Below are 10,491 nucleotides of genomic sequence, written 5' to 3'. Positions count from 1 at the left end.
GGTACTAGACTTATCAGGGTGATCACATAGCAAGGTGTATAAATGTCTGATCGCTGTGTTGCACGCCTGAAACTAATATCATATTATATGTTAACCATAATTGAAAAATAAATTTTAAAAAAACAGAAAAAAATGAAATAATTTGATATATAAAAATAAAAAAAAATACAGCACCCAAATTCTGAACTATTTGAAGCCTCATCATAAAGCAGAAGTAAGAGGAGGAGGCCATCTTGCCTCGGGAAGATCAGCCTTTGCTACCCAGAAAACCTCTCCGAGTAGATCACTATCTCACTATGATATTGGTGATTTATATACGTTTTTTGAAGAGATTTTAATTTTTCTCAATAAAATAGCACATAGCTGCCATATGAAAAACCAAATTGATGTTGAGCCTCCTTTCTCACGTTCATTTAAGATTCGAAGAAAAGGTTCGTGGTCAGCAGCCCTTCGTTTTGTTCCTTGACTGAACACGCAAAGTCTTCCTTCAGGCTTAGAGAAGTTATGTTGTATTATTTTGCTAAATATGTGTTTTTCTTCTTAATTTCACTCATATCTTCCATAAAAGCACAAAGATAAAGCAAACATGTTCAAAACCTCATTTATTATTTAAATTGTTATCCTAATCGATAGAGTATTTTATTCTGAACTGTTCTCTGCAGAACAGCAAAATGTTTTTAAATTAAAATTAAAAATTCTCTTCTTTGGAAGATTGTTCTCTAAGTTACCTTCGGGCAAATTAAGGTCTTCAGAAGGTACTTGATACTTTAACATTTATTTTGTGATCATGTCATACATGAATCAAGAAGTTTGGGACAAGTTGTGCCTAAAACTCATCTTCGCAGAGAGCTCATATTCTGAAATATGAACTCTGAAATTCCTCCTTTGAGTACAAATTGCTATGAACAGAACTCCCGATTTTTCTTGCATGGGTATAACAGAATGTATTGACCTTGTTTTTCTTTAGATAGTAAAATTTTAAAAACTGGGAGCCATGTTTTTAACTGTTTCATTCATTGAACAAATTATTCGAGTGCCTCTCATGACCTAGGCCTTGGACTGGTTATGGTTGTTACAGCAGTGAGTGTGACAGGTGCTGTGAGTGACAGAGGTGCTGTGCGGGCTTTTGTGTGTGCATTGCCGTCGTCGCTTTGCTCTGTGCTCTGCTCACTACGGAAGTCCTGAAGAGGCATCTGTTAAAGGAAATAATGGCCTCATCCTATACTGAGAATGTTTTTCCTATGCTGTCTACGCTTGCGTTTTCTGTGCTTACAGAGACTGGAAAGAAAACTAGAGTCGGTATGCGCACTCGCTTACAAATCTAAAAACGATAACACTGTAAATACATACTTGATTTCGCCAAAAGATTTTCTAAGTCAACGTTCTTCATTAAGTCATTTTAACGTATGAGCCACAGCTATTCGCTGGGGCTTTTCTGTAGAGAATAGTTGTTGATCGGTAAGTTTCAACTCGGTAAATTGAAAAGGATGGCGAGGACCCGAACCCCATCTTCCGGAGCCTGAAAGAGGCCAGTGAGGGAGCAGGGAAACGGACGTTCAGAGGAAGCAGAACACGAATTACGGGACCATGACTGCTACTCGATTCTACTCCATAGACTCGGGAGCATCCAAAAGGATTAGTGTGGACGGGGTGGATTTTGAAAGAATAGAGACTATTTAGGTAAACTAGAAAATAGTGCGAATGTGAGTAAAGATAGGTACACGTTCTAGGAGATGGGAAAGGGAACTGTTTTGGGTAATTATTTATTTTTACCTAATGAGAGTGTAGGAGTTAAAATAGGACCCTTTACATAGATTCAGTGGCTATACCAATAAAACAAAGAATGTGAAAATGTTTTATTCCAAAGCACCAGGGAAATAGAATTTCGTGCTCCCTGGCTTTTTAGATGATCTTTTGCTGTGTATAATATGTTTTGGTTTTGCCTCATTTGTTTTTTTCTAAAGGGTATGAACGGTTAGCAATTTTCATGAAACGAGATCTCGCGTACTTATTTCTTTCCATGGTCATAGAACGGCGCTAAGCCAGACACTCGTATTATCATTTTCCAGGCAAAAAGTCACGCGAAGCAGGGAATCCGTGAAGTGAAGAGCAAGCTGAAACATAAGGTACGTCACAGGCTCCTCTCCCTTCCCCCTGGATTCTTGCGTGAGTTTGAAGTTCATGCTTTACAGATCGCGCGACATGAATGGTGTGAACGACTTTCGAAACAGGCTGAACCCCGGAACGTCGTTTTCATAACGAGCCCTCTGGCCTCCACTCGTCACCCGATGTGCACCCGCCGACTGATCTCTTTCCTGTTTGCCTATTTTATTACAGAAGAAGTATGGAGAGCTTCACAGATGCTCTAACAGGATGTGTGTTTTCATAAGGTTGAGTGCCTTGCTATCACAATGGAAATTCTGGCTTCGAGCTGAGAATTTTTTTTTAAAAGAGATGATTTTTTTGGGTGCAGAATTAAGTCTCAGATGTCATCGTTTGGTTTTATAGGGTCATTCCGATAGTAGCTGCTTTAAATTGAAGCATGTTCTTAATTTACAAAAGTTTGTGTTCGAGGACGTGTATTTGAATCTATAAGTGTTGCGTGTGTATCGGTATTAATGTGTATGTACACGGGTGTTTGATTTGATTACATATTACGTCTTGGTAGATTTTATCAGCTGTTGCATTTTGAATGTCTGCCTTTGGAGAAAAAATTACTACTGAAAACTTCCATCGTAGTGATAGAGAGCAAATAATCTTCATCTAAATTTTATTCAGATCATTCAAAATAGTAAGAGATTATTGTAGAAACTATTAATTCGTAATATAGAAAGAGGCAGTATTTTCCCTAATAGATTCTTTAAGCTTATACCTGACGTCTTATTTTGTTATATGCATCTGTGTCAGATACGCTGTTGATTAATCAATAACTTCAGTCATCAAAGGAGCATTTGACAATAATTACCTGTCTATCTCTTCCCGTGTAGGAAAACGAGGACGATTATGGGCCCTATGCTAGTTCTGTCCAGTATACACCTGTCTACACCTTACACAGCGAGAAGGGAGGGAGCGTGGAGAAGCGTAAGCTCACCCAGGTGAGTGCGTTCGCTCGGCATCTCCAGATTCTGCCGCTGTAATTCCAGTGCTTCAAGAGTCATTTTGGCCCCATTAACTTTTTTTTACCTTATAGTAAGAAAACCAACAACTACGATCAAGGAGGTGAGAAGGTGGCCTCTGGGCGGGCTGGGCTGGGAGATTTGGGGACAAGCGTTCCAGATGTCATTTCCACCTGTTTTATCAAGTCGGAGCTCACAGTTCCGTGAGGGGAGAGGCAGTCAGATGTGCGCTTACCACAGAGCGCGGGAGTGTCGATGATGACAAACATAAGATGAAACTCATATGTGGCACTTTGACCATTCAAATGATCGGTAGAAATTAGAATATGAACTAACGAATATCTATCTTTTTCTAAAGTTAAGATGTTTTATTTGCTCTAAATATTTAAAGCCTCTGCATATACGCTGGTGCTGTTTAAAATAGTGCCCCAAAGTTGGAAGGTGTTCAGAGTCATAGCTGTATGTGTCTCTGAGTTCGCATCACAAGTATGTGTCTGAAGGTTTTAACAAAGCCAAATCATATTTTAAGTGGCCTAGGGAAACCAGCTTTGACAAAGAATTCTCAAATGTCGGAACTGGAAGCAGCTGCAAAGCTTCATTGATTACAGCCACCAAAGGTCACAGCCGAGGAGGTCAGCACCCGGAATGGCCACGTCCCTTACTCAGTCTCCCAGCTGGTTAGCGGCAGGGCGGACGGGAACCCACATCCGACGCTGCGGGACGTGCAGACACGGCAGGAGCTGCGGAGAGGTGGCCCTACGGTGTGTCCCCATGGACTAGGAACGGAGCTGGCCGGCAGGGCTGGGCTAAAACCCTAACTTTTGTAAGGAAGCCACTTCATTCAGTCATTCAAGACCTGCTCTGCCCTAGGCACTCTTCTACGTATTCTAGGAAAAAAAAAAAATCTCTGCCTTCCAGGGACTGTCTTTATAGCATCGTAAGGGCCGTCTCTGTGGTTTATCCATTTATTAAGCTTATATTTTCAAATGTTAGACTAGCTTAATTCTAGCATATTGGTAGGGAAAGCTGATTCTCCGACCTAAGAGAAGCCTTTCAATTAACTATTTATTTCACGAACGTAGAACGCATTTCTGGCTACCGTTGTTAACTGGAAAACGTTTATTAACTTGTGGACTATTGATGGATTTGCAATCAATTTCTCCATTTTTCTCCCATCGCTAGAACATTCAATTCTTATCTGTCTCAAGCTTTCACATCTTAAAAACTTCTGCAAAATATTTACTGCCTTAATATCGGAGCATGTAGGTTGTATTGACCACAGCGAATAGATTTTTATGTGAAGAAGACGTGGTCTCCTACTTCTGTGTCCCCGAGTGTAATAATATTAGGGTCTGAGCACGTCAAGATTTTTAGTTAACTCCGTATGCGCTCCTAGGAATAGTTAGATGTAGTCAAAGGCAGGATCTAGATATCAAGAAACACGTCAGAGTCGCTAATGCTTCTTTATTTGTTTACATTCTCCGTTTCCGAAAATAAATCGACAGCTTACAAAAGATCATAGAATAAAATATTCAAGTTCATTTAATGTGGATAAAATTCAAGGCAGAGAGCAAGTACGCGTGTGAAGACGCCAAGGCCCACCCACCCCCTGGACTGGCAGCCGACACGAAGGCCACAGCACAGGTCCCCAAGCAGAGCACACGGGACCGGAGGAGGCTGCTGGGGAGGGGCTGGGGTGGGACGCTGTGGGTCCCCTGGGGGCTCCGCCACCCCGGGAGCATCCCGGTGGAGGTACCTGGGAGAGGCAGGGGTCCCCACGCTCGGTCTGTCCCGTGCAGTTGCTGTCATTTCAAATACTGAGGTTCACGGGCACGTCTCTCAAGGACAGCGTGGCTTCCTAGCTGCTGCCTTTGCCTTCCCAGAGAGTCGAACCGCTTTTTAAAAATTCAACGGGCGACCCGCAGAAGCGAGCTGAGAACGCGGCCTCCTCCTCCTCCGCCCATAAGGCTGGGGGCTGAGTGGGGACCCTCTTGGTCAGGGCCACCTCCGAGTCGCTCATCCAAACAACCGGATTCTCGTAAGCAGCTTCTGCAGGGACCTGTGGGGGTTTGGTGGCCCGAGTCGCTCTCGCGTTCTTGCTACTAGTTTCCAAAGCTCAGTTTTTGTGGAGGCGAAATCGCGTCGCGGTCCCCAGGGCAGTGTGGGGACCGTGGCGAGGACAGGCCCCGCCTGGACCACGTGCGCTGTCCCCGTGTCGCTGTGGATGCCGGGCTCCCTCGAAAGCTCCAACGGTCTGAACGACGTGTGAGCTGTTGTCCGCGTTATCCAGACTCAGACACCGGGGCAGAGGGGTTCAGAAATGTGCCCAAGTCTCTGCAGGTGACAAACAGGACAGCAGGGATTGGCAAGTAGACGGAACGGTTCTGGGGTTAAGTGCCAACCGCTGTGGCCCCAGCCGGCGTGGCCGTGGGCTGGGCACTCATGCCGGAGGGACCTTTAGGGACAAGGGGTCTGAGTTCAGAGCCAGGGAGACCCGACTTTGAGAAAGGCACCGGCATGGAGCGCTCAGCGTGACACCATATCCCTAAGCTCCGCTTTCCGCGTTCGTAAAAGGGCAGTAGCAATGCCCGTCATCTCCCAGGTTGCGGCAGGCCTTCCAGATGAGGTGTGTGACGCAGCCGCCACACGGCAGGCGCCCCGTCGCTGGCGGCCACCTTCGCACACAGACGCGTGCCGGCCGCTTTTCACAGCTCCGCCTCACCTGCTTCTCAGGTGGCCGCTTCCCAGACTCCGACGAGCCCGCAGTCACGGAGGCAGGGGGGCCGTAGAGCTGTTCGCTGTCATTTAAGTGGGAGTGACTTTAGATCCGTTTGTGATTTGAAGAGAAACCCATGACTATTGTGCCGAGAAATCTCTCGTTTTCGAAGGCCTCGAGTAGATCGTTTTCTTGTCACCGAAATGATCTAAATAAAGAACGTGGACCGGATGCAGCCACTCCGGCCCCTTCAGGCCTGTCCACCTCGGAGGCCAGTCTCAGCGACACGAAGAGCGTTGCCGGGCCACTTCCCAGCTGCATTCGTGTAGATGAGACACTTCGCGTTCGTGAACCGTAAATGGGATGACGGTCACTCACATTCCAAGCCTGTATCTTAAAGTGGAAAAATGAAGTTTCACCATCCGGAGACTGTGGGAAAGAACGAGAAGGTGCGTTGCATCGAGCCTGTGGTCACGGCCCAGCTCGGTTCGGGAGCTAGATCGTGGCCCCGCATCTGCTCCCCGACAAACAGCAGCTTCTGTGCTGGCCTGCTAATTAGTATGGTTATTTCCCGTTTCGTGGACGAGGCTTAAAGCAATGTCAAGGGGGGAGCCACGGAGATTTCTCAATTAGGCTTCCCATTTGTACGACCTGGCCCTTCTCCCTTGGAGCGAACATGACACCCTCCTAACAGGACTCTAGGGAGAGGAACCCTCCGCTTTGATTGAAAACAGGGCCAGCTGCCGCCGGGGAGAACGCTGCCATCGGTCATGGCACAGAGCCGTTTTTAAACTGACCACGTACTTACCTGCCCACGTCGATTTTACCTTAGAACAAAATGCCGCGGACTCGTTGAACAGGGTTTAGACTAAGCCTGTCTGTCATCTGGAATCGCGTTTCAAAATAGCGACTTGTGAAGATCTTCTAAGAACGAGAAGTTCTTGAAATATGGAAAATTTATATGACTCTAAGGCGCTGCTTTGTTTTAAATCGTAGCAGCCATTCTTATTCTAGGAATAATTGGAACGTGTGTGCGTGTGTGTGCGTGTGTGTGCGTGTGTGTACTTGCTGTATCACAAGTCAGCGTTAACAGCTGGGTAGGCTTCAGCCAGCAAAACGCCAGCACCAAGCTCCAGTGGAGGCAGAGGGTCGAAGCTTCCTGTCGTTAAGCCCTATTAAACCTTGGCACACGTCACTCTTGACGATCTCGTGTCTGGGACAAATAGCGATCCGCTCCGATTTATTTTCAAGCTAACCGGTTAATGATGTAAAATCTGCAAGAGGGAGCGTGAGCAGAGGGTCGTTTTTCCGTTTGCAGCGTGATAGACAGCAGCGTTCCTGTTGGCAGGTGCCCACACCTGGAACGAGTCTGAGGCTTTCGCCCAAATGCAGCGTTTGCAAAGAGAAACGCGTTTGGCAGCCGCGGTTTCTACTAAGAAGACCAAGTCCTCTTCAACTCACGGTCGTTTATTCTGTTTTTAAAGTACATTCACCCGGTTGTTATTGTTTGGGGTTCTAATTGTTTTTTTTTTGAATGCATAACGAATGAAGATGTTTACTCTATGAAATATGATCCAGTGGTTTTCCACTTTTTACTCATTATGCGAGGTAACACGCACACTTCAAACGAGACGTAGCTGTATTTTCAAGTCCTCTTGTATTTATTGGTTATCAATCATCCTCACGGACCCGTGAAATATAGCACAACAGCCGTGAGCTCATAATTGATGAGTAACGTGATTTCTTCTTTAAAGGATATGGTTAGACATCCTCTAGGCGTTTTTGGCATGTAGAGACTTGCAAATTAGGCATTTCGAAGCCACATTTTGGTTGAACGGAGACTTAAAAGACATCCCAGGATGTAAGCATGTTTTAAAAAAATATTACTAATCAAGCAGTTTCCATTTTCCATATAATAGATCTCATGTTTTAAAATGCCGCAGATGAAACTGTGAAATTTATAAGATAAAAACTTAGATTTTCTACATTACCTTGCTCCTGAGCATAATAAATGGGTGCATATTCACACCTCATAGGGTGTGGATTGTGGAATTGTGTTGATGACACACTTCTCTTCATTGACGTTCAGTGGCTTCTGGGAATAAAATGAATGTAATTAAAGATAGTGTTTCTTGCTTCGGCGACATAGCAGATTTCAGAAAAACAGTGCACTCGTTGGAAAAATGCAGCCCGTTGAATAGCCTTGCTTTATTGGTCAAGAGAAAAAAGGCATAGTCATTACTTTGCAGAAGGGAAGTGGCCAGCGCTGCTTCTGACCAAGAAAAGAGTGACTGTACGTCACAAATCAGACAGATCGCTGTGCCCCGCGGTGGGGTGGGGTGGGGTGGGGTGGGAAGGAACGGGTGTGTGAAGGAGGAGGCAAGCAGAAAACCCTTCTTTTTTTATTTATCTAAATAAAATTTTAAAATGGGCTTATTTAAAATACTATTATTATGATCGAGCTAAAATGTGAAAGCGACGAGAAAATCCTCAGAAAGCCCCAAACGATGCGAAGCTTTGGGAAGGAGACGTTTTAAGCGACGCTGCTGAACGGAGCAAGCATCTGAGCGCCCGCGCCCCCCTCCCCTACGCAGCACCTATGCCGCTGAGTTGATACCAGTGTCAGTCATTTTTAAAATTGACTTTACGAGCCCCGTTTGAAAAAATGTGGGTACCATATTGTTAATTTTAAAGTTATTTTTCTCTGTTTTCTTTTTTGTTGTTGTTGTCGTTGAAATAATGTTCATTTCCAACATGTCAAATATGATTATAGTTCAGTTTGTGCCCTGCGACCCCCTCCCCCCAGATTCAGTTCTGGATTACAAGGATGCCCCCTAGTGGACATTGTATAACACTGTCTTTCCTTGAAAGAAGGTAGTTTTCGTAAGACAAAATTTATAATTATAAAATCTACCTCTTAGTCAATTGTAGATGACAAAATACACATCGAAATATTTATATCGTCGTAAAATTATCCAAGAACATTCGTGTCGAGAAATAATTAAAAAACCAATTCCTCCTTTGAATAACTGGCTTGGACTTTGATTTTAAATGTTTAGCTCTAGTGTATTAAATAATATTAAATATTATGTAGTGTGTTAGAAAGAAACGGGACAGGCTCACCTGTGTTAACGTGTCCAGAGTATATTACGAGATATTTTTAGATTGAAATGTACCTTTGGAACGTTGTAATTTTACTCTTCGAATTTATTGCCACAGCGGCTGTCATTTATGGCAAAGTCTTGAAACGAAAACAAAGGCTCTCAGCTTTTCCATTCGGTAAATATAATGGCTCTTACCTTCCAGGCTTTACATCGGAGACCACGTCACCGATATTCTCCTCGCTCTTCTCTGTTCTGAGAGGTTTTCCCCGTAACCTCTTTAATTATTGTAGGGGCCTTTGGTGAAATTCGCAACAGCTCTCTATTCTCAAGGTATCTGCTTTTCACAGACAAATTCTTATTTTCTCCCAGGCATCCTGGGATGCAGAAATGGTGGGTCTAGAGCTGATTTTAACGTCGGTCAGAGAGGAGAGTCAGTGTCGATAGAAGAAAACAGCCATTCTTCTCTTCGTGGGGGCCCCTGTTAGCATCCCTCGAGAAAGACAAGTTGCCAGGGCGTCGGCAGATATATAACTGACTACAAGAGCGTAACAGAATCTTATTATGATTTGAACTGGATTTATATCTGCTACACATTGTTGTATTTCCTGATAGAAAACATAAAATATTAGAATAATACCAAAACATCTTCACGAGTTGGCCTGAGCCCTCAGACCAGTCACAAAATAGGACCGCTGTTCTCTATGCGTTTTTTAAATGATTTTTACAATGTTTGAATGTAATACCTACCGGTCATTTCACAGAAGTCTGTGCCTTTATCAATGTCTTTGACATTTTTAAGGTAACGGTTCTGTTAAGATTCTTGCTACATTCAATACAAAAACCTTTTAAGATTCTCTGCACACACAGGCATATTTATGCTTATTATATCTTGGCATGATTATCTGAAAAATAAAGTTCAGCTGTAATTCTTTTACAAATCGGATGTTCTCATCTTTAGTTATTTACCATTTGCAGACATAGTTTATTAAGATGGTTGGAAATAATATGGTGCCACAAGATCCCGTTTTCATTTTCTTTGAAAATTACCCAGAAACAGGATTGCTGGATCCTAAGATAGCTCTATTTTTTGTTTTTTTTTTGAGGATCCCCCACACTTTTCCATAGTGGCTGCACCGAATTACATCCTTATATATTTTGTATATTAACTCCATATCAGACAGACATACGCTCGCAAATATTTTCTCCCATTTTGTGAGAATAGGAAAAACATTCATTTTGTCGATTTTCATTATGTCGACCATTTTCATTTGTTTGGTCATTCTTTTGCTGTGCAGAGCCTTTTAATTTGAGGTTGTCCCACTCGTTGCTTTTTGCTTTCGTTACCAAGTCTAATGGCAAGGGACTTTTTCCCTATGTTTTACAGTTTCGGGTCTTGCATTTAAGTATTTCATCTGTTTCAAGTTAATTTTTGTGAGCGGTCATTCAGGCAGTTTCTGTGGGATGAAATTTATGCAATTTCATTCTTTTGCATGTAAATATACAGTTTCCTCAGCACCATTTATTGAAGAGACTGTTCTTTTACTATTGGGTATTC

General features: G+C 43.5%; 1 protein-coding gene across 1 annotated transcript in view; it reads left to right on the top strand.

The window, feature by feature from the left end:
- DENND1B (DENN domain containing 1B) overlaps nt 1-10,491 on the top strand; it is a gene marked incomplete at its 5' end in the record, with an annotated part of 131,915 nt that overhangs the window by 97,030 nt on the left and 24,394 nt on the right. The window contains 2 exons of the mRNA XM_023534765.1: nt 2,070-2,126; nt 2,988-3,095. Of these exons, the coding sequence (XP_023390533.1) occupies nt 2,070-2,126; nt 2,988-3,095 (165 nt within the window). The remainder of the gene's footprint in view (nt 1-2,069; nt 2,127-2,987; nt 3,096-10,491) is intronic.

Source organism: Pteropus vampyrus, unplaced genomic scaffold, assembly GCF_000151845.1.
Source record: "Pteropus vampyrus isolate Shadow unplaced genomic scaffold, Pvam_2.0 Scaffold131, whole genome shotgun sequence".
Taxonomy (NCBI): Eukaryota; Metazoa; Chordata; class Mammalia; order Chiroptera; family Pteropodidae; genus Pteropus; species Pteropus vampyrus.
The sequence above is the reverse complement of the archived record's forward strand: the minus strand, read 5'-3'. Positions and strand labels throughout refer to the sequence as shown.